This window comes from Lissotriton vulgaris, chromosome 5 (genome assembly GCF_964263255.1).
Source record: "Lissotriton vulgaris chromosome 5, aLisVul1.2, whole genome shotgun sequence".
NCBI classification, from domain to species: Eukaryota; Metazoa; Chordata; class Amphibia; order Caudata; family Salamandridae; genus Lissotriton; species Lissotriton vulgaris.
The window spans coordinates 1,138,317,477-1,138,342,102 of record NC_141693.1 but is presented as its reverse complement, the minus strand read 5'-3'; the positions used below and the strand labels follow the sequence as shown (position 1 = coordinate 1,138,342,102).

The 24,626-nt window shown below is 51.4% G+C and overlaps 1 protein-coding gene across 2 annotated transcripts in view; it reads right to left on the bottom strand.

Annotated features, from left to right (window-relative positions):
• The window catches only part of TDRD1 (tudor domain containing 1), a 1,954,313-nt gene that overhangs the window by 526,927 nt on the left and 1,402,760 nt on the right, over positions 1 to 24,626 (bottom strand). For both annotated transcript variants that reach the window (XM_086922877.1, XM_086922878.1), the window contains exon 19: positions 23,135 to 23,836. In XM_086922877.1, the coding sequence (XP_086779003.1) occupies positions 23,135 to 23,836 (702 nt within the window). The remainder of the gene's footprint in view (positions 1 to 23,134; positions 23,837 to 24,626) is intronic.

Here is a 24,626-nt window from a genome sequence, read left to right as displayed (position 1 = left end):
TGATTGAGAATTGAGTCCCCTCTGCTTTCAGGTCGTCTTCATCTCCGATCCAGCCTTGGATCACACCGAACATCTTCACTGGTCGCCTGCCAGCAACATCTTCTTTCAGGCTCCATAGACTACAACGAGGATTCCTGACGTCATTTGAACCCTATGCAGCCGCAGTCCCTGGGCTAGGTAACTCGAGCATTTCGGTGCTCCAGCACAGGTTCACTATCCTAGTGTCCAGATCCTTTTTCGTTTTTAGTCTACCTAGTCGGATTCGTCCGGAAACAATAACTTTAGAATTACTAGCATCCATAGACTTTGTCCCGCATCCCGCGTAAGAGTTCACACTCTGCACCCGAGCTCCCTAGGCCTCCTGCTCCTAACCTTAGGGTTCAGTAAGGTAGTCCTAGCGGTCCTGAAGCCTCTGGATCGTGTTACTTACCTGCTAGTATTTCGCATTCCACTTTTAGAGTATATGGTTTGTCGTGCCCCTCGGGCATTTGTGTAAATTGTGCAACTTGCAGTATTTTCTTAAGAGTTTTGTATTGTGCTTAGCTCCCTGACTCATAGAGTTCAGGGTAGACTTGTTATTAATAAATATACTTTATTTTTATTACAACTTGTGTGGTGTCCTTTCACTTGGTGTTCAAGGGGTATATGTGATGGTAAAACAGCTGGCTTAAGACGCCCTCTAGAGTTTAGCCTAAAGACTGCTCGTCTATTCTACTAGGATAGCTGGTCTATAAGGTTGACTTACAACCAATCATCAATAAGGGTTGTTTGGAATGATACAAAGTGATCACTAGAATAGTGAGCACTATATATCAGGCCAACTTCTCACATCCAGTGCCCTCCAAGATCTGGACTTGATGGGACAGGTTCCCCCGATGCTGCGCCCACTGGAACTTTAGGTCCCACTGCAGAGCCTGCATGTGCCACCTGGAATGGTTGGTCAGCAGGATGAAGGAGGCCATGACTCCAAGCAGCCTCAAGGTCGTCTTGACCGAAACCCAGGACAAGGGCTGAAAGATCGAAATCATAGCCCAAATGTCGTGGAATCGCTGTTCGGGAGAGTAGGGTCTGCCATCATATGGTCACCCCAGATTTTTGCTCTTTGCTTCACTGGTTTACGACTTTCCCTGGCTGTGGGCCTGCTAATCAGACCCACAGCCTAGCTGTTCTCTCTCTAAATTGACACACATGTACAGTAGGTGCATTTACCAATTGGTATTGGGTCACTCTTATAAGTCCTTGTACAGTGTACCATAGGTACCCAGGGCATAAGTGCACCCAAGGCCTACCAGGGGCTGCAGCATCTATTATGCCACCCCTGGCTGGCAATCTCAAACAGACACAACTGGCTGGTAACACAGCTGGGGCAAGGTGGTGTAATCACCCTTTGCTATAGATATAGTGTACCAATATCTAAATCAATATGGACACATATATTCCTATAAGTCACTCCTATGGCAGGCCTTATCAATCCTGAAGGCAGAGTGCTTGGAAATATGTGAGATGGTGCTCTAGCCTGAGCTGAGCCTGTCTGCAGCTTTCAGAACCATATCCTTTAGCTGTTTCCATGATAGTGCCATACCATATACTCTTAAGTGCATTATAATCCTCGCGGTTATTGCTAACTTTGGTTTGGCATTATCAAAACATGTCGAGTAAGGTGTCATACGATTTGGAATACTACCCACTCGCCAGTTCTGGCGACGGGGATAGCATTCCCACCTTTTAGAGGGACACGACATGTACAGAACTAGAACCCCGGTTAAAGTTAACCAGAGCCTCAGCATCACAAAATAGATGCTGCTGCTACAGACACAAGTCTGACCTCCTGCTGCTGGGAGTCCTTCCAGCAAGGAGGCCTGGACAAAGGGTTTCCTGACTGGGGAGGTGCTAGCCCCACCCCAGACAGGACTGTGTATCCAGATAGGCAGGGCTGAAAGGAATGAGACATGCCTGGGGCACACAAGGTGTCCCTGTGCATACCCCGGTTCAAACCAGTTGCTGGGGCACTACAGCATCCTATATCAGGCCAACTTCTCACAGGGAGGATAAACCCAAAACTTAGCAGTGACCAGAACAGCTCTGATAAAGAGGAGCTTCTAGGAGGGAATCAGGTGCGACTTCCGCACGTTGATGGAGAATCCCAGCAAATGCAGGAGGTCGGCTGTAGTCTGGGGGTGGGAGACGACTGCATGGGGCGAGCCCGCCTTAAAAAACCAGTCGTCGATGTGAGAAGTTGGCCTGATATGCAGTGCTCACTATTCTAGTGATCACTATGTATCAGTCCAAACGACTCTTATTGATGATTGATTGTAAGTCAACCGTATAGACCAGCTATCCTAGTAGCATGGACAAGAGCAGTCTTTAGGCTAAACTCTAGAGGGCGTGTTAAGCCAGCTGTTATACCATCACATATACCCCTTGAACACCAAGTGAAAGGACACCACACAAGTTGTTATGAAAATAAAAGGATATTTATTTATAACACAACAGCCCTGGACTCTTTATGAGGACAGGGTGCTAAGCACAATGAACAAGTTACTTACCTTCGGTAACGATATATCTGTAAGAAACATTAGTTAGTGTTAGATTCCTTACCTTAGAATATCCCCAGGCGTCAGTCTGGATCCGGAAACTTTTGCGTAGCAGTACCCTTGCGCGTCGGTAGGCGTCGTCTGCAGGCGTCTCCTGCGGCTCCGCGTCCGTCGTCGGCGTCGTGCGCCGTGATGACGTCGCTGGAGTACATAGACGCCGCCTCCGCGCGCTGACGTCAGTTCTTTGTACACAGCTTTTCCGCGCCAGAAGACGCAGAGCCATGAGAGAACCAACACTGGTGCCTTTTGAAACTAGGGCCCTGAAAGGGATGTCCTTAACCCTAGGTATCAGTTCGCAGAACGGGGAGGATGGGTGGGTTCGGTAAGGAATCTAACACTAACTAATGTTTCTTACAGATATATTGTTACCGAAGGTAAGTAACTTGTTCATCTGAAAGAAACACGTTAGTGTTAGATTCCTTACCTTAGAATAGATACCCCAGCAATACCAACCCCGGTGGTGGGTCTGCGAACCAATACAATACTACACCAGAAAGTCCTGGAGGACAGAACGGCCAAAGAAGCCATCCCTCCGGACTTGACTGTCCAGGCAGTAGTGCCTCGCAAAGGTGTGCAGCGAGGCCCACGTAGCCGCCTGGCAAATGTCCTGCAAGGGGACTCCCCGGCCCAGGGCAGTAGTAGCCGCCGTGGCCCGAGTGGAATGGGCCCTCAGCCCAACAGGAGGCTCCTTCCGAGCCAAAGAGTAGCACGCTTTGATGCAGAGAACGACCCATCGAGATATGGTCAGTTTACAGACCGACCGTCCCTTCTTCGCACCCACGTAGCCAACAAACAGTTGGTCATCCACCCGGAACTGGCGTGTGCGATCCATGTAAAATGAAAGCGCACGTTTTGGGTCCAGACGATGGAGCCGCTCTTCATCTTTTGAAGGATGCGGAGGCGGGAAGAAGGAAGGGAGGGTGATGGACTGCCCGATGTGAAAAGCAGAAACTACTTTGGGCAGGAAAGAAGGTCTAGTCCTCAGAACCACCTTGTCAGGATGGATGGACAAGAAATGAGGTTGGACAGAAAGAGCCTGGAGCTCACTCACTCTCCTGGCAGAGGTGATGGCAACCAGGAAAGGCGTCTTTAAATACAGAAGACGGAGAGGGCAAGAATGAAGGGGCTCAAAGGGAGCACACAATAAAAAGGTCAGAACCAGGTTCAAGTCCCACGGAGATATCACAAACGGAACAGGAGGATACATGTGTGTGATGCCCTTCAAGAATCTCGTTACAATAGGGGACTTGAACAAAGAAGGCTGATCAGGAAGCCTGAGAAAGGCCGAAAGGGCCGAAAGGTAGCCCTTGATAGTGCCCAGAGCAGAGCCCTGCTGGGCAAGAGAGAGGAGAAACAGAAGAACCTCGGAAAGAGGGGCAGAGAGAGGATCCACAGCCTTTGCTGTGCACCATGCCACAAATCTGTTCCACCGACAGGCGTATACCGACTTTGTGGAGGGACGCCTGGCTGCCAGAATTACATCACAGACTTCAGGAGGCAAGTCAAATGGCCTCAACTGCCGCCGCTCAATCTCCAAGCATGGAGGTGGAGACTGGACAGGTTCGGGTGGAGGACCGTCCCCTGCTGCTGCGACAGAAGGTCCTCCTGAAGGTGCAGGCGGATCGGGGGACCGACTGACATGCTGAGTAGCTCGGGATACCAGTACCTTCGAGCCCAGTCCGGAGCCACAAGGATAACATGGGCCCGGTCGCGCCTGATCTTCTTCAGCACTCTGGGCAGAAGTGGTATAGGCGGAAAGGCGTATAACAGACCGCAACTCCACTCGCGCCGAAAGGCGTCGCCGTGCGAGTGCCGTCTTGGAAACTCCAACGCGCAGAACTGATGACATTGCGCGTTCTCTTCTGTGGCGAATAGATCTAACCAAGGCTCTCCCCATTTCCGAAAGAGGCCTTGCGCCACGTCCGAGTTCAGACGCCATTCGTGATCCATCGAGCACCGACGGCTGAGTTCGTCCGCCCTGGCGTTCAGAGAACCTGCCAGGTGTTGAACCGTCAGAGTCACGCCCTGACGTTCCAGCCACTGCCAGAGGCGCAGAGCCTCCTGACAAAGGGTCCACGACCCCACCCCGCCTTGTTTGTTGCAGTACCAAATGGCGGTGGTGTTGTCCGTGAACACCTGCACTACACTCCCGTTGACAAAGGGGAGGAATGCCTTCAGTGCTAGACGAATCGCCCGTAGCTCCAACAGGTTGATATGGAGCCGGGACTCCGCCGGAGACCAGATGCCTCTGATCTCCGCCTCTCCCAAGTGGCCTCCTCAGCCCTGGAGGGACGCGTCCGTCACGACAACGTGCTCCGGTTGGGGAAGGGAGAGGGATCTGCCTCTGACCCAATCGCGGTCCGTAAGCCACCACTGCAGTTGTCTCGCAGTGCCCTCCGAGATCAAGACGTGGTCGGACAAGTTGCCCTGATGCTGGGCCCACTGAAACTTCAGGTCCCACTGCAGAGCCCGCATCCGCCACCGAGCGTGATGTACCAGAAGGATGCAGGAAGCCATCAGCCCCAGCAGCCGCAGCGTCAACCTGACCGAAACCCGGGATAGCGGCTGAAAGATGGGAATCAAGGCCTGAATATCCCGGACCCGCCGTTCCGGAGGATAAACCCGAAACTGCGCCGAGTCCAGAACCGCTCCGATGAAAAGGAGCTTTTGAGAGGGACACAGGTGTGATTTCGGCACATTGATGGAGAACCTCAGGCCGTGCAAGAGGTCTGCCGTCATCTGGAGGTGGCGGACGACTGTCTGGGGCGAGCCCGCCTTCAACAACCAGTCGTCTAGGTAGGGGAAGACTGAAACCCCTAACCTGCGCAGATGGGCTGCGACCACCGCCAACACCTTTGTGAACACCCGTGGGGCACTGGTAAGGCCGAAGGGGAGCACGATAAACTGAAAGTGCTCCTGGCCTACCGTGAACCGCAGGTAACGCCGGTGGGCCGGCAGGACAGGGATGTGAAAATAAGCGTCCTGCAGGTCCAACGCTACCATCCAGTCTTGCGGGTCTAGAGCAGCCAAGACCTGAGCCAAAGTCAACATCTTGAACTTCTCCTTCCGGAGGAAGCCGTTGACGTTCCTTAGATCCAAGATAGGACGTAGGCCCCCTTTGTCCTTCTTGGGTACCAGAAAGTAGTGGGAATAGCAACCACGTCCTACTTCTGGCCCAGGAACGCGCTCGATGGCCCCCTTGGCCAAGAGGGCCGTAACTTCCTCCTGCAGAAGTTGCAAGTGGTCCCCCGACACACGGTGGTTCTGCGGTGGCATGGCTGGAGGAGTGGTCTCGAAGGGGAGGGAGTAGCCCCTTCGGACGATTTGCAGCACCCACCTGTCCGATGTGATCGTGCGCCAGCGGGCGTGGTGATGGCGAACCCTGCCACCCACTGGCGTCACGTGGGCCTGAAAGCACGGACTAGGAGGATTTTGAGGCAGATGCTGCGGGGGGAGATGTGGCCTGACCCCGCCGTTGACCCCGACCGCTTCCACGGCGGTTTCCACGGCCGCCACCGCGGTGAAATGATTGCTGCGGTGCGTGGCTGGCAGCACGTGTGGGGACGCCCCTTCCGTGGCCACGAAAGGAGCGAAACGAACCCGTTTGCTGGCGCTGGGTCGAGAGACCCAAGGACTTCGCCGTGACCCTAGAGTCCTTAATGCGTTCCAGCGCGTGGTCCGCCTTGTCACCAAACAGGTGACAGCCATCGAACGGCATGTCCATCAAAGTATTCTGGACATCTGCCGAAAAGGTGGCGGATCTCAACCAGGCGTGGCGACGAATCGCCACCGTCGTGGACATCGCTCTGCCTAGCGAGTCGGTCGTATCGAGACCACATCGAATAGAATATCTAGCTGCATCTCGGCCCTCAGCTACAGCTTTGCAGAGTTTTGCCCGCACCTCCATGGGGCATTCTGGCAGCAGTTCCGCGACCGTATCCCACACAGAGTGGGTGTAGCGGCCCAAGAGGCAAGCGGTGTTGCAAGACCGCAGTCCTAAACTCAGGGACGAGAAGACCTTCTTGCCATACTGGTCATACCTCTTGGATTCCCGGTCGGGCGGGGCCGACGGGAATGCGGACTGGGAGGTAGAGGCCTGGATCACCAGACTCTCAGGGGTGGGGTGGGTGGACAGGAACTTGGGGTCGTCCGGACAAGGACGGTGGCGTCTGGCCACGTTCCGATCAACAGGCGCACCTGAAGAGGGCCTGGACCACGTGCCCAACAGAACGTCTGATAAGGCTTCGTTAAACGGCAGCAGAGGCTCCTGTGGGCATGACCGCGGTTTGAAGACCTCAGTGAGGATGTTAGGCCTCACGGCCGCGACGGGGAGCTCAAGGTTTAAGGCCTTGGCAGCCCTCAACACCACCACTGAATAAGCAGCTCCCTCCTCCGATGCCACGGAAGGAGGAGAGACAAAACCAGGGTTAGGAGAGTCATCCAGACCACTGGCGTCCCCCAAATCACCTGTCCAGTCCATGTCATACTGGCACTCACGTGACAGAGGGTCCTCAGACCCCTCCCAGCCCTCACCGTACTCCACATCATCACCATAGTCGGCGTCAACCATGTAGACCGGCTCCACGGGGTTGACAGGCCCCATCGGCGTCGAGCCCGGCGTCGAGCGACGCCGGTCCGACTCCGCGTCCGGATTCGGTGAGGGTAAGGGGGCGGCGCCGCTCGGAGCCGGCGCCGGAGCCCCGGTGCCGCCCGAAGCCGGCACAGAGGAACCGGCGTCGCGCGGGGGGCAACCCCAATGGAATCGGCGCCGGAGTGGATGGACGTCCATCCGGCGTCGACCCCGAAGGCCCTAGCGGCGCCGGGATCGGCGCCGTCGGCGGCGCCGGTGTCGGAGCATCCGCCGGCGTCGAGGCAGGGTCAGCTGAACCGCCAGGGCCCCCGGACGGGTTCACTGGGCCCGTAGGCGCCGCGGAACCCGCCGGAGGAGACAGGGCCCTCATGGCCACGAGGAACGCCTCTATCTCCTCAGGCGTCGCACCTTGCCCAGGGACCCGAGGGTATGGGGCAGGCCGCGCCAGCAACTCCCGCGGAGTCGCAGGGTTGGGGTCACCCGAACCCCCGGCCGCGTCTGGGGGAGTCGGGGGTACGATGACGACGCCCCGACTTCTTGTGTTTCTTACCTGAGGAACTCGACGAGTGATGTCGACTTCCGGAGCGCCCGGCGCGGCTCCGCGACCGCTCCCTCGAACGCTCCCTGGACCTCCGGCCGGACCGAGACCGTTCTCGACGTGGGGCCGACACCCGGAGCTCGAGTAGCTTGCGGGACCGCTCCCGCCTAGCTTTGCTAGTCAGAGCCCGGCAATCGACGCAGGAGTCAACGTCGTGGTCGGGGCCCAGGCACCGGAGACAGAGTCGGTGATGGTCCGTGACCGACATCGTGCGGTCACAACCGTCACAGTTTTTGAAACCGGGCATCCTACCAGGCACAAAAGATAGATATAAGTTGAAATAACTTGGTCAAAAGACCGGGTACCGCTCTTCAGATCTGCGTCCACTGGCGCGGAAAAAAGAAGAACTGACGTCAGCGCGCGGAGGCGGCGTCTATGTACTCCAGCGACGTCATCACAGCGCACGACGCCGACGACGGACGCGGAGCCGCAGGAGACGCCTGCAGACGACGCCTACCGACGCGCAAGGGTACTGCTACGCAAAAGTTTCCGGATCCAGACTGACGCCTGGGGATATTCTAAGGTAAGGAATCTAACACTAACGTGTTTCTTTCAGATAAAAAGCTCTTAAAGAAATACTGAAAGTCGCACAATTTACACAAATGCCCGAGGGGCACGGAAAACCATATACTACAAAAGTGGAAACTCTCACGCATAATGCGGGACAAAGTCTATGGATAGTAGTAAATGCAAAGTTAGTGTTCTCGGGCGAACCCGACTAGGTAGGTCAAAAACGAAAGTGGATCTAGACACTTAGAGAGTGGATCTACGCTGGAGCACCGTGGTACTCGGTTTACCTAGCCCAGGGGCTGCGGCTGCAAAGGGTTCAAGTGTCGTCGGGAATCCTCGTTAACGAACCAGGAGCCTGAAGTGGAAGTTGCTGGCAGGCGACCAGTGAAGATGTTCCGGGCTGATCCATGGACGGATCAGTGAAGAAGAGTACCTGTAAGCAGAGGGGACCAAGTTCTGAACCACTAGCCAGTGGTTAGGTGGGCACCAGGATGGCACCGGACGAGGTCACTCAGCCAGGCGAAGAGGTGACACTGGATTCTGCTGCTGCACGGACCAGGGGTGCTGATGTCGACCAGGCTGGAGGTCTGCGAGCTGTCCCACGTCGGATGTCTGCTGCTGGAGATGCTGGATCCGGTGAAGGAGGCAACAAGCCTTGGCTACGGCAAGCCCACGTGGCGACACAAAATGGCGTCTGGAGTGGACCAGGAGGGTCCGAGGAAGGTCCCCTTCAGGAGGAGACTGGGGCCAGTCTAGAGGAGCTAGACCAGCGGTGAAACAAACGCAGGATGTCGTCTGGAGGGTCACTAGCCAACGGTCAAGTGACCGGACAACGTAGCAGCAACCCAGGAGCAAAAGGGCCTCACGCAGATCTGGTGGATGCTGGGGGGGCTGGACTTCGGTGCTCGTGCTGCTTGGGGTTGGGGCTTCTCTTACCCCAGTGCACCCACTCGAGGGTCCCTCGGTGGTCGTGCTGGTTCAGTGTCGAGCTGGTTCTGATGATCGCCGGGTCCTCTGGTCTCGTCGCACCCACGGTTCTCAGCTGTGCTGTAGAGGCAGGTTGAGGTCAGAGAGGGCAGGGAGTCCGGGTCTCGTCGTGCTGGTCAGTGTGGTTCCGGAGGAAGGACGTCGTAGCAAACCGCAAGATACTTAGTTGGTGCCTGCTGCTGCAGGGTGACTACTCCTTAGTCACAAGGGAGAAATCTTGAGAAGAAGTCTTAAGTTCCTTTCGTAGAAAGTAGTTTCAGGATTCAAAGATGATCTAATTTGGAAGGGTCCCCGCTCCTACCTTTATTCTAAAGAAAGGGGCTGGTACGCAACTAGGTCCTGCCCATGGGTGGGACCAGAAAGTAGGGTGGTTACACCCCTCTCCCCTGTCCGGACTTTCCCCAGCTCAGGGGCTGGTGTTCCCCTGGAACTGGTTCAAGCCGGCATATGCACAGTGAGCACCGGGGTGCCACTTGCAGTCACCTTCCTATTCAGCCATGCCTACCTAGGATACACAAAACCCTGTCTGGGATGGTGCTAGCACCGCCCCTGACAGGAAACTCTTTGTCCAAGTTCTCCTCGCTGGAAGGACTCCCAGCAGCATGAGGTCAGACTTGTGTTTGTGGTGGCAGCATCCATTTTGTGATGCTGAGGCTCGAGTTAACTTTAACCGGGGTTCACAGTTACATACATGTCGTGTCCTTCTAGAAGGGTAGAATGCTAACCCCGTCGCCAGAATTGGCGAGAGGTTAGTATTCCAATTCGTATGACACCTTACTCGACATGTTTGGATAAAGCGATACCAAAGTTGGCAAATAACCGCGAGGATTTTAATGCACTTAAGAGTATATGGTACGCGTTATCATGGAACAGCTATTAGGACATGGTTCCGCAAGCTGCAAACAGGCTCAGCTCATGCCAGAGCACCATTTCACATAATTTAAAGCACCCCGTCTTCAGGATTGTTAAGGCCTGCCATAGGAGTGACTGATAGGAATACATGTGTCCATTTTAGGGTTAGATATAGGTATACTATATCTAAAGCAAAGGGTGATTACACCACTTTGCCCCAGCTGTCGTGCAGCCAGTTGTGTCAGATTTAAATGGCCAGCCAGGGGTGGCATAATACATGCTGCAGCCCCTGGGTACACCTATGCCCTGGGTACAGGGACTGATAAGGTGGCCCAGTACCAATTGGATATGTACCTAAGGTACATGGAATCCATTTTACAGAGAGAGCAGTGGGCCTGGGGCCCTGAATAGCAGGGTCCCAGGTCAACTAAGTCGAAAAACCAGCAAAACACCAGGCAAAAAGTTGGGGGTAACCATAGTCAGGTATCCACCCTCCTACAGTCGAGATAGGGGAAGACTGAAACCCCCGATCTGTGCAGATGAGCTGCGATCATCGCCGTCACTTTTGTGAACACCCGTGGGGCGCTGGTAAGGCTAAAGGGGAGCACAGTGAACTGAAAAGGCTCCTGGCCCACGGTGAATCGCAGGTAACGCCGATGGGGCGGCAGGACGAGTGTGAGAAGTTGGCTTGATATATGATGCTCACTAGTTCTAGTGATCACCTTGTATCAGTCGAAACAACCCTTATGGTGTAAGTTGGTTGTAAGTCGACCTTATAGACCAGCTATCCTAATGGTAGCATGGACAAAGCAGTCTTAGGCTAAACTCTTTTGGCATGTGAAGCCAGCTGTTTTACCACATATAACCCCTTGAATACCAGATGAAAGGACACCACACAGGTTGTTATGAAAATAAACTATATATTTATTACTAACAAACACCTCTGAACTCTTTATGAGATCAGAGGGCTAAGCACATAACAATACTCTTCAGAAAAATACAATTAGTCGCACAAATTACAATGGTGCCCTAGGGGCACGACAAACCACATACTAAGTAAATGGTATAAGTAGAACGATAGAAGAATTGAGGATGCTCAGAGGCTGTAGAATCGCTGGGGCTACACTACCCTAACCTTAGGTAAGGAGCAGGAGGCCCACAGGACGCGTGTGCAGTGTTAGAACACATACACGGGTTTCAATGCAAAGTCAATGGGCATGAACAAATTACGAAATAGGTAAGTAAAGACAGTTAAATAGGTAAGTAAAGACAGTTCCTCCGGTTGAGACTGAAACTACAGGATACCTGGACACTAGGAGAGTCAATCTACCTATGAGCACCAAAATGCTCTCGTCACCTCACCCACGGGCTGCGGGTGCATAGGTGTGAAAGTGTGTCGGGTTTTCTCGTTGAAGTCAATCGAGCCTTGGGGAAAGACGCTGCAGGCGACCAGGAGGAAGATGTCCGGAGTGATCCAAGGGTGGATCAAGGAAGATGGAGACCTGAAAGCAGAGGGGACAATGTTCACATTTACTAGCCAGTGACCGGAGTGGAACCAGGAAGGAACCAGATGATGTTGTCGTGATCAGGTGAAGAGGTGACGCCTGACTCTGCAGCCACGTGAACCAGGAGGTGTCTTCGACGACCAGGATGGAGGCACGAGCTGTCCCACGCAGTCTCTCGCTGTTGGCAGGGTCTGTTCCGGGATCGGAGTCAACAGGCTTTGGCAAAGGCAAACCACGCGGTGAGTGCAGATGGCGTCTGGTGCGGACCAGGAGGGTCCGGGGTGCTTCTCTTTTGGAAGGAAGCAAGGGCCAGTCTGGAGCAACCAGACCAGCGGTATAGTTTCAAGGTTTCGTGGTCTAGGACGCCACTAGCCAGCCGGCAAGTGACCAGACAACGCGTCGAGCAGCAATCAAGCAAAAGGGCCCCATGCAGATCACCTGGATGCTGGAGGGCTGGTATTTGGTGCAGGAGCTGCTCGGGGCTGGGGCTTCTCAATCCCCAAAGCACTTTCACGAGGGTGCCTCAGAGGTCGTGCTGGAAGCGAAGTGCAGTTTCTTCAAGATTGCCGGTCCCACGTGTCTAGTCGCACCCACGGATCTCAGCTGTGCTGCAGATGTGAGTTGAGGTCGGAGAGGTCTGGAAGTCCGGGTCTCGTCGGGCTCTGAAGTCTGGTTCCACCAGGAAGGACAACAAAGTGAACCGTTAGGACGCTTGATGGTGCCTGCAGATGCAGGGTGGTCCCTCCTTGGCCACAAGGGAGATTTCTTCAGTCTTCTGTGGAGCAAAACGTCGAAGTCCAGAGTTTCTTCTTTGTAGTTTCTAATTTGGAATGGGACCAGCTCCTACCTTTATTCTGCTTAAGGGGGCTGTACTAGTGACTAGGTCCCTCCCATGGGTGGGACCAGGAAGGGGGGTCGTTACACTCCCTATCCTTTGTCCGGTTTCACGCCAGAGCTGGGGCTGGAGTGCCCCAGCAACTGGTTTGAACCGGGGTATGCACAGGGACACCTTGTGTGCCCCAGGCATGTCTCATTCCTTTCAGCCCTGCCTATCTGGATATACAAAGTCCTGTCTGGGGTGGTTAACTTTAACCGGGGTTTGAGTTACATACAGGTCTTATCCCTCTAGAAGGGTGGAATGCTACCCCCGTCGCCAGAACTGAAGAGGCGGTAGTATTCTAAAGTGTATGACACCTTACAGGACATGTTTTGATAATGCTATCCCAAAGTTAACAATAACCGCGAGGATTATAATGCACTTAAGAGTATATGGTATAGCGTTATCATTGAACAGCTTTAAGGACATGCTAGAGCACCATCTCACATAATTCCAAGCACTCTGCCTTCAGGATTGATAAGGACTGCCATAGGAGTGACTTATAGAAGTATATGTGTCCATTTTGGGGTTAGATATAGGTATACTATATCTAAAGCAAAGGGTGATTACACCACCTTGCACCAGCTGAGTGATTAGCCAGTTGTGTCAAATAGTAAGGCCAGGCCAGGGGTGGCGCAAAACGTGCTGCAGCCCCTGGTAGGCCTTGGATGCACTTATGCCCTGGGTACCTAGGGTACACTGTACAGGGGCTCACAAGGTGATCCATGTTCCAACTGGTATGCACCTAGAGTACATGGAGTCCATTTTAACAGAGAGAGCAGAGGGCCTGGGGTCCTGAAAGCAGGGCCCCAGGTCAACTAAGTCGAAAACCAGCTAAACACCAGGCAAAAAGTTGGGGGTAACCATAGTCAGATATCCACCTTCCTACAACGGGAATATGAAAATAAGCGTCCTGCAGGTCTAGTGCCACTATCCAGTCTTATGGGTCGAGAGCAGACAAGACCCGAGCCAGAGTGAGCATTTTGAACTTCTCCTTCCGATTTACGCTCTGACGGTCTAAGATGGGTCCTCCTTTGGAACCAAGAATTAGTGGGATTAACAACCACAACTTACTTCTGGCGTCGGAAAGTGCTCGATGGCCCCCTTGGACAAGAGGGTTGTAACTTCCGGCTGGAGAATTGCCAAATGATTCTCCGGTATGCAGTGGAACGGAGGTGGCGGGGAGGGGGGGGGTTGGGGGGGGGGTAGACATGAAAGGGAGGGGGTAGCCCCTTCAAACAATTTCCAGAACCCACCTGTCCGATGTAATGATGCGCCAGTGGGGGAGGTGATGACGAATCCTGCCCCCCCACTGGCGTCTGGTGGGTCTGAAACACCGGACTGGAGGTGTGGAGGCATTGGCAGCAGGGGTGTTGGTGGACTGACCCGCATGCTGGCCCAGTGAGCCGCCTCTGCAAGCTCCACGTCCGCTGCTGCGCTGGGACTGTTGCTGCGCAGGCTTGCTCTGACATGAACATGTTTGTACGCCCCTTCTGGAGCTTCGAAAGGAACGAAAATTAGAAGCGGAAGGAGTACGTGTGTCCGAAAGGCCTAAGGACTTGGCCGTGGCCCGAGATCCTTGAAGCGCTCAAATGTGAAATCTGCCTCATCACCAAAGAGGCGATTGCCATCGAAGGGCATGTCCATCAAAGTATTCTGGACATCTGCAGAAAAACCAGTCGTCCTCAAACATACAGGACGACGTAGCGCCATCATTGTGGAAATCGCCCTACCCAGAGAATCAGCTGTATCAAGACCACAACGTAAAGTGAATTTGCCCGCTTCTCTCCCCTCCATAAGAACTCGGGAGAGAACTGTCCGGGGCCAGCTTTGGACACTGAGGTAGCACCTGCTCAACCGCATCCCATATAGAATGGGAATAGCGGCCCAAGAGACAGGCAGTGTTCACAGACCTCAGTCCAGAACTTGCAGAAGAATAAATCTTCTAGCCAAACTGCTCCAATTTCTTTGATTCCTTGTCTGGTGGAGCAGAAGGAAACGCATTGGGGGACGTTGAGGTCTGAACCACCAAACTCTCAGGTGTAGGGAGCTGGGTGAGGAAGGCAGGGTCGCCTGGGGCCAGGTGATGGTGTCAGCCCACACCTTTGTCCACAGGGGCCTCTGTGTTGGGCCGAGACCAAGTGCCCAGAAGCACATCAGTGAGTGCATCATTAAACGGCAACATCGGTTCTGTAGAGGAGGAAGCTGGCAGAAACACTTCAGTCAGTAAGTTGGTCCCGACAGCCACTGTAGGGAGCTCGAGGCCAAGAGCCTCGGGCCGCCCTGCATAGCACCGTGGAAAAGGAACCACTCTCCTCCATAGTAGCTGCAGGGGATGGTGAACCATGCGCCAGAGTGTAATCCGGGCCACCAGCCTCCGCCTCCTCATCCCAGTCGGGACAGACTCGCACTGTGCTGCGAGAGGGTCTTCAAACCCCTCCCAGTCCTCTCCTTCCTCCACAAGGGGATGAGGACGTGGGTCAATAAAAGGGTACAAGACCCCCATCAGCGTAGGGATAGGCGTCGGGAGGGCACCGTGCCGACGTCGGAAAAGAAGTCCACCGGCGATGACGATGGGGGCCGTACGGGTTACACCGGCAAGAACGGGGAACCACGGCCGGAGCCATGGAGGCCTCTAGGCATCGATGACGTCTGGGCCAGAGCTGGCGACATTGAGGAACGTGGACCAGTGGGGCCCGTGGGCGATCCGACGGGCAGCATGGGCCGAAGATACGTGCCATTGCAGACACGAACTCTTGCAATTCGGCCGGAGTCGCCGATGGACGCGGGAAAGGAGGGTACGCCAACGCTAACTGCTCAGGATCCATTGGAGCCACAGGGGCAGTGCCACCTGCCCCCTCAGCTGTGTCCCACGACCGGCTAAGGGAGGACGAAGAGCGGCGGCGCTTCTTTGACTTTTTGTGCTTTTCATTACCCGACTCAGAGTGCTAAGACTTCGAATGATGGTGCTTGCTCTGAGACCGGGCCCTTGACATCCCACGGGACGGCGACCGGGGCCTGGAACGACGCTTTGGCGACTCCCGGACCTCCAGCCACTTTCAAGACCGCTCCCACAAAGTTTTCGGGGCCATGGCCCGGCAGTGGGAACACGACTCCGTGTCGTGGTCACGCCCTAGGCAGAAGAGACACTCACGGTGCGGGTCCGTCAGCAATATCGTGCGCGGACAGGTCTCGCAAAGCTTGAAACCAGGCATCCCTATGCACCAGAGGTAAGTGTACTTACAAATAAAAAGCAAACAATTTACTCAGTCAACAAGTGGCGGGGTACCGCTCTCTCCTGATCTGCGCTTGCTGGCGCGGAAAAAGAAAACTGACGTCATCATGCGTGGGCGCGCTCAAGTAGCTCCAGTGATGCCATCTCGGCAAATACAACGCCAACAACGCATGCGGAGCCAAAAGACTATGCCTATCGACGCCCAGGGGTACTGCTGACAAAAGCTTTCTGGATCTAGTCTGACGCATAGGGATATTCTAAGTTAAGAAATCTATCACTAACGTGTCTCTTTCAGATATCAGTCTTCTAGCCCCGGAAAGCAAACTCTGGCTACTGCCGAACAGAGATACCATTCTGCCTTCCTGCTGCTGAGCCAAGCTCGAGCAGGGGTAGGCAGGACAATAGGTTTCCTCTTACGGAGAGTTGTGACCAGCTGACAGACAGGACTTAGTGTATTGGGACAGGGTAGGGGGGCTGGCCATCACCATTTGGTGCCCTCATTGCATACTCCAGTTGAAACCAGTACAGGGAGCAATTGGCTTCCGCTTTGGCGCAAAACTGGACAAAGGACATGGGAGTATCCTCCCACTGTCCAGCCCCTCCTCTGGGAGGGACCCTTGAACTGTCCCAATCCTTTCCTTAGGGTACTTAAGGGCTTACCTGTGGGTGGGTCCCTAGATTCGTCGTGGGACAAGATTCAGATCCGTAACCACATCAACTTCAACCGTCTGGGCCCTTTTGACTTTGCTGGTATCCGCTTTGCGAACCGAGACTGCAACTGGAAATACTACTGCTGCTCCCGATATTGTCGTCCTGCCAATCTGTGCCAGCGCTCCATACAGGTTCCTCATAAGGCCTGTGGACATCCAAGACACACAAAGGAATTTCCCTTGGAGTGGTGTCACTGCACTGCATTTGCAGGCACAACATCACAGCTGACTGGTCTGCTGTTCATGAGCTAATACAGACTTCGAAAGGTTCAGCAACACAAGTGGTAGTCCTGCAACTCCTTTGAGGCCTGCACTGTCTCCATAGCAAGTTTGAAGCCAGTTTCTTTAGTCGGAACAGCTGGAGCAGTACTCCTGTGCACTGCCTCGACCTGCTGTTGCCAAGGCTTGTTGACTGTCTGTAGGAAGGTGGATATCGGACTATATGGTTACCCCAGCTTTTTGCCTCGTGTTTAGCTGGTTTTCGACTTAGTTGTCCTGGGATCCTGCTAATCAGGGATCCAGGCTATCTGCTCTCACTGTAAAATGGACTCCATGTACTTTAGGTACATCTCCAATTGGATATTGGGTCACCTTATGAGCCCCTGTATAGTGTACCATAGGTACCCAGGGCAAAGGTGCATCCAAGGCCTACCAGGGGCTGCAGCATGTATTATGCCACCCCTGGCTGACCATCCACATTGACACAACTGGCTGATCACTCAACTGGGGCAAGGTCGTGTAATCACCCATTGCTTAGGTATAGTATCCATATACCTACCATTACATATAGACACATAAATTCCTATAAGTCACTCCTATGGCATACCTTGACAATCCTGAAGGCAGAGTGCTTGGATTTATGTGAGATGGTGCTCTAGCATGAGCTGAGCCGGTCTGCAGCTTTCGGAACCATGTCCTTATAGCTGTTCTAGGATATAGCCATACCAAATACTTTTAAGTGCATTATAATCCTTGCGGTTAATGCTTACTTTGGTTTGGTTTTATCAAAACATTTTCTGCAAGATGTCATACGCTTTGAAATACTACCCTACCCCCCCCCCCCCCTCCCCCGCCAGTCCTGGCGGCTGGAGTAGCATTCCACCCTTCTAGAGGGAGAAGACATGTAGTTGTAGCTGTACCCGGTTAAAGTAAAACAGAGCCTCAGCATCACAAAATGGATGCTGCTACCACAGACACAAGTCTGACCTCCTGCAGCTGGGAGCCTTTCCAGCGAGGGAGGCCTGGACAATAGGTTTCCTGCCTTGGGAGGTGCTAGCACCTCCCCAGACAGGCCATAGTGTATTGGGGCAGGGTGGGTTGAATGAAATAAAACACTGCGTGGGGCACACAAGGTGCTCCATGCATAGTCCCGTTCAAACCAGTTGCTGGGGCACTCCAGCCCCAGCTCTGGCGCGAAACTGGACCAAGGGAAAGGGGTGTAACTACCCCCTTCCCAGGTTCCACCAATAGGAGGGACATAGCAGGTAATCCAGCCCTTTAGATTGGTATAAGCTAGGAGCTGAGTCTAGAGACTTTAGATTATCCTGAACTGAAACTCTGAAACGAAACTCTGGACCTTCGACATGCTACTGCAACTAGAAGACTGAAGAATCTCCCTTGTGGTCAAGGAGAGAGAACCCTGTGCAAACAGGCACCATCAGTGACTTGACGGTTTGCTTTGTCGAACGCTCCCGCTGGAGCCCGAAGACTTAGCGACGCAGCCTCTGGACTTCCAGACTTCTCTGACCCCCACCCACATCCACAGCAAAGCTGAGCCCCTGTGGCGGACATGAGAGACGTGGGACCAGACTACCTGCAGTACCTGCTTTTTGCTAACTGTGCAGCTTCTGAGGCGTCCTCGAAGTTGTGCATTGGGACTTGAGAAGCCCCAACCCCGAGTTGTAAGTGCACCGAAGCTCACCCCTCCACACTCCACGAGTGCCGCGTGGGGCCTGCTCTCGCATTTCCTCTCGACGCGTCTTCGCGGTTGCTAGCCTGCTGGCTAAAGGCCCTCCTGAAGACATCTTTACGGAACACCACTTGCCCGGTTGCTCCGGGCTTGCTCCTGCTTTCCTGAAAAGGGAAAGCTCCCCAGACCTTGCTGGTCTGAACAGAAGCCGATCTTCCCTTCCTGCGTGGGTTGCTTTGCCAAGGCTTGTTGACTCCAATCCGGAAGCCGACAACGTCAACAGCGAGATCCTTCGTGGGGCAGTCCGTATCCAGCTCCTGGTCGTCGTTGACACCTCCTGGTCCACGTGGCTGCAGAGACAAGCTTCACTTCACCTGTTTGCATCTCGTCATCGCCTGGTTCCTTCCTGGTCACTGGCTAGTGACCCAGATTCTGTCCCCTCTGCTTTCAGGTCCTTCACTGCTTCAATCCACCCTTGGAAACCCACCGGACATCTTCCTCCTGGTCGCCTGCAGCATCTTTGTGCAGTTCTTCATAGGATTCGACGACAAAACACGACACGAAAGAGCACCTATGCACCCGGCTTCCCTGGGTGAGGTAACTCGAGTACTCCGGTGCTCCCGTGGGAAATAACTATCCCAGTGTCCTACTTTAACTGGGTTTTCCCGTAGTCCATCCGGAAGTGTCTGAAATCAACTACTTTGTTAACTTTACTTTCCCATTGAGAGTCTATGAGAAACCGCGTGTGTGTTTAGACACTGCAAACACATACTGTGAGACTCCTACTTCCTAACCTGTGGTTGTTCAGTGTAGTCCCCGCGATTCCCTAGGTCCTAGGCCTATTTACCTGTCCTAAAGTGGTTCTTATACCACTTACTTAGTATATGGTTCGTGAGGCCCCTAGGGCAGAATTGTATTTGTGCAACTTATAGTATGCTTATTGAGTAACTTGTGCTGTATCTCGAACTCTGACCTCATAAAGAGTGCAGAGGGGTTGTGTTAGTAATAAACACATATATATTTAATATATACCTTGTGTGGTGTCCTTTCATTTGCTATTCAAGGGGTTATTATTGGTAAAACAATTGGCCTACATGCTCTCTGAAGTATTAGCTTAAGACTGCTTTGTCCATACTACCACTAGGATAGCTGGTCTATAAGGTTGACTTTACAACCATCACCATAAGGGTTGTTTGGAATGATACAGGGTGCCCACTAGAATAGTGGACATCTCATATCAGGCCAACTTCTCACACTGTCCTCCAGAGATCTTCAGGCTACAAGAAGCTCAAGCTTGAAGCAGGATTTGCGGTCAAGTTCTTCGCCTGCATCGCATCCTTTGTGCCGTGGGCCTTCATCCTTTAGTGAGCTACTCTAGGTCCTCTTGCGACTCATGCGCCTCCGGCCTCTGGGTCCTCTCAAGGTTCTTAGGTTCCAGTGGGCTCCCCTGCTTGCCCAGGGCCTTCTCTAACTTACCTGCACATGGTTAGTCACTTGGCCTTGCTGTTTCCGACATGGCACCCTTTTCGACGATTACGTTGGTTGCTGTTACCAAGGCTTGTTTGTGACCCTGCCAGACACTGAACTCCTGGTTCTTGACATCGGACGTGGGATGGCTCCTTGTCTTCCAGAGCGTCGCCTGGGCCGCATAGCTGCAACTTCAAGGGCACCGTCAGCTCTCCTGCATTTCCGACATCAGTGGGCATTAGTCTTCCGTGCCTCCTGGTCACTCCTGAGTGGCATAGACTCTTTCTCCTTTGCTTGCAGGTACCTCTCATCTTGAACCCACCCTTGGATTTCATCGGACACTTCCACCTTCGCCAGCTGGATCTTTCCTGAAGTCCTGCATTGTTGTCTACGGTGGTTTCCGACGACACTTCACAGCTATGCACCGGCTTCCCTGGGGTAGGTATCCTGGTTCCTGGAGTATCCATGGGTGGGGCGACTCGCCAAACTTCTGACTTCCACTGGGTTTCTTCAGGGTCCACTGGGAAGGGTCCTGAGTCTTGAAAACTGCAACCTCGATTTCCCATTGACTGTATTGAGTACGCGGCTTTGTTTCCACTCTGCACACAGCTGATAGAGGGGAAGATTTTACTATATAAATATCCCGGGACACTCATCGCTTAGCCAGCATTAACCCCTGTGTAGGCCCTGCTGCTTGAAAGTTATAGGCCTCAGTTACGTTGACCAGAGTGCTGCCATTTTCTCATAGTTTAATCAGAAAGCAGGTCTGACCTAGGCTTCACCCAGCTCCACTTGTCTGCGAGGCTCCGCACTCCTGTTTCAAGCCCCCACCCAACTGTGCGCCAAGTTCACGAACGTTAAAGTTCAACTTCCCCACTATTCTTTCAACACACCCTGGACCGCCACCTAAGGCTGTGCATGAGAAAAAGGGAAGTTCCCGCCGCAGCTACGCCAAGCTTGAGTGATAAATGTGGCGACAAGCATTACAGACTGGTACATACACGCATAAATAGAATTATTTTGCGCAATAATAACACTCTTCTGCCTTTCTGCCGCCCAAGCAGAATTTATTACAATCTTCCAGCCAACAAGGCACGACCTTTAGTCTAGACAAGTGTACGTGTCGCATTTACAGGAAAGGGGCTACATTTGAACGTATGGATGGGAAAGGTACAGGCTAGGCTGAGGGTGACGAAGGAAGGGTATGTGGTACGAGGTGGCGTGAGATGACACGACATAGGCTTCTCACGCCCTGAACAATATAAAAAGGAGGTTCGCAGGAATATCTTCAGACAACTCCTCGTCTGTTTGTAGGTATTCAGGCAGCGTGTTGTCTCCAAGGGCCCTTGTTTAAGTGTTTTGTACTTTGTGTATATATATATATATATATATATATATATATATATATATATTACCGGCATTGTATTTTAGCTGCTTTTTAATAAGAAAATCTATATCTTCAAATGTTCTTTTTAACTTGTGTCAACTTTAATCACATTTCATGCTATTCTATTGTGATTGCAGGACATCTCACTTATATAGAACTTTGAGTGTTCCAATAATATGTACTTTGTATTCTATGAGTAATCTTAATGAAGTGTACTTCACCTTTTGTAAGTAATCTACCTCAAAGCCTATATGTGCTTCTAAGTATAGACTCACTCTCAATCAGGAAGCTGCATTTAGTATAATCAAAGTGGTCTATGCGACTTACAGTGAATGAGGAGCGCTGGACTAAGAATTTATGTGATTTCTCATGCTGTGAATGTATTTTTTAGAAGTTGCACCTTCATAATAAACCTGTTAAACTTTCAGCCTCAGTTTCCAAGGCTCATATATCTGTTTTTCTCTATTTTTAGAGCAAGGGTTCCTGCACAACCGGGTACAAATTAAGGTGCTCTTTTCTCCCTAGGTCTCTCTCACGATCTTCCCAGCGCAGGCTTCTGAGCCGTTGCGCCCCAGCCCCTGACCCCTCCTGCCCTGCAATAAATCTCCCTCTAACACAGCCTCCGTGGGATTCCTAGGTACTTACCTCAGATGGTTCTTGTGTCCTCAGCTCTTCTGAGTCTTCTGGTCCAAGTCCCAACTTTGATCGCAGATCGCACCCCACTTCTTTATTATATGGTTTGGTCTCCCACTGGAGACCACTGTGTATTTGTGCTTACTTACCTGTTTACATTTGAAGTATTGTGTGTACTGTGTTGATATCTACGGGTAGAAGATATACCAATGTGTTAGTGAGTGTGTATAATATACCTTTTTTTATAACCTCACTGTGTGGTTCTTTTTCACTTAACCTACAGTATAGGATTCGTTTTGGTAAAACCAGCTGCTTTACACTCCTTCTGGATAAGCCTAAAGGCTGCTCTCCACAGCTACCACTTAGAGAGCTTTCTATGGTTGTCTAAGACCACTAAATTCACCATAAGGGTTGTCTGGATTAGTGCAAGGTGCTTCACTTAAGTGTGCATCATATACTAAGCCAGCTTCCTACAGGCTCTAGAGCACAACACATTTGAAACACAGAAATTAAGAAACTGAAGTAACCTAAACTAGTTGGCATGTTGATTGGGCTGCTTGATCTCTCATGTTGGTGACTCACAGACCTCGGTTGACTCCACTGTAGTATCATGTCTGTGACTGAGAATTAAACATTTTGGATCCAACCTGAGTAATAGAAAAAGTTCAAGATGAGAAAGAATATCCATTGAAAAAAGTTTTTATATGGATTGGGCACAGTCTCTATGTAATCTAAACATGTATGAACCAGGTTTCTATCTGATGCCTAGCCAAGCTTACACAACCTGAACAAATTTAATTTGTATTATCAACATTAACTCGAACTTTATTAGCAACACAGTGTTGGTCTTACCACTGAAGCAGGCATTTTAGCCAAGCCACAGTCTCTATCAAATAACACTGTGTCCTTAATATATATCAACAAACCAGGATTAAACTAACAGTACAAAAGGAAACTATTATATTTGCCAAAGTGCTCATTCGTCAAAAATATATTAAATAGAAGAGGAGCCAGCACAAACTCCCTGTTAGGACAAATATTTACAAATCGTGCAATTCTGTTGACTCATTTAGCAGAGCACCATCTTAGTTCCTGCATAACTGAGAAATACTATGAAAAATGTCATAAGAACTGGCATCATTTTTAAAAGGTTTCAATTTCAGCTTAAGTATCCACCTACCTTGACAAAGAAAGCAGAGGTTAACTGAAATACCGAAAACATACATTAAGTGTCAAAATCCAACTGCAGGCGCGCAGAACAAATATTTTTAGGACTTACCTTTTTCAGAAACATCTTTTTTAGCATCACAATTCATTTTACAAGCAACCTTTTCACTTGGTAATTTGTCAACGGTGGAAGCAGACTGTAGTTCAATGGCACATTTATTGTACTGTTTCTTGTTAGGTGGCATGTAACTTCCATTGTCTGATTCTTTCCTGGAGAGCATGTCCAAATTACTGCTTGCTTCTCTTTCTTCTGGCATTTGTCCAGCAGGAGGCACATCTGCTTTAGTACCTTGTTCCACTTTCCCTATTTGTACTCTTGTTGGTGATATGTGATATATGTCTTGTCCCTTACCAGGCATGTTGTCAAATTGAATTTCCTGTTGTCTCATTTGTGTCGAGTCAAAATGACTTTCCAGTTCTGCCTCTGTCAATTTAGGAATTTTATTTGCTTGTTCTATGAGACGTGGCATATCACAATTATCATTTAGTACTCTTTCTTGGCTCTTGTCACCTACAATACTTGATTCTCTTATTGGCAGATTGTCTGCTTTGTTAGTATTCTTTAGTGCCAAATGTTGACTAACAAGAACATGACTGATAATCTGTGGAGGTTGTTGATTGTGGTCTATCAGTTCCACTCCGACACCATCTTCAGTTATACAAAGAGGAAGGGCCTGAAGCTTGATCCCAGACACACACATCTGCAGCTTCGCAGTAGCTTCAGAGGTCCACTGTTTATTGACTGGTTTAACATCTAGGATAAAAATATTAAAATTTAAAACATACATATGGCTAAAAGTAAAAGATATACATTAGGGTTAACCACTCATTTCTCTAGTGCCAGTAAAATAATACACATTTACTTGCAAATCCATGTGTTTTAGACTTTTAACTAAAAGAACAAGTTACTTACCTTCGGAACTCCTTATCTGGTAGAGACAGGATCTAGCTGTAGATTCCTCACCATTGAATTCTCCCTAACAGGTGCCAGACTGGACGGAAAACAAAATCATAGCAGTACCTCTGCGCATCTCTAGTGGGCATCGAGGGGAGACTAAGTGACGTCAACCAGGAAATGTGACGTTGGTGGAGTCCATATATGCCCTTTCCAGACGCGCTGACATTCGTTTCTTCGGTGACTAATTTCAATGTCAAAAACATGGAGCTACTTACAGAACCTGGCTATGGATAGTGTACTGATCAAGAGCTATATATCTCTGTAAATACAGATGTAGCTGCAAGGAGGAGTAGCCTAATAGGAAGCAGGAGGAATATCCCCAAAAGTGAAATAAGACATAGAAGGTACAAATAAAGAAGTTCACAGAACAAGGAAGATGGGAGGGTCGGTAAGGAGTCTGCAGCTAGATCCTGTCTCTACCAGATAAGGCATTACAAAAGGTAAGAAAAGTGCTCATCTGATAGAGACATCTAGCCGAAGATTCTGTACCTTTGAATTAGAGGCCAAAGCAAAATAAACCCTAGAGGAGGGTCTACGAACTGACTGGATCAAATCCATGCTTAGAACTACCTCGTGTCTACCTGAA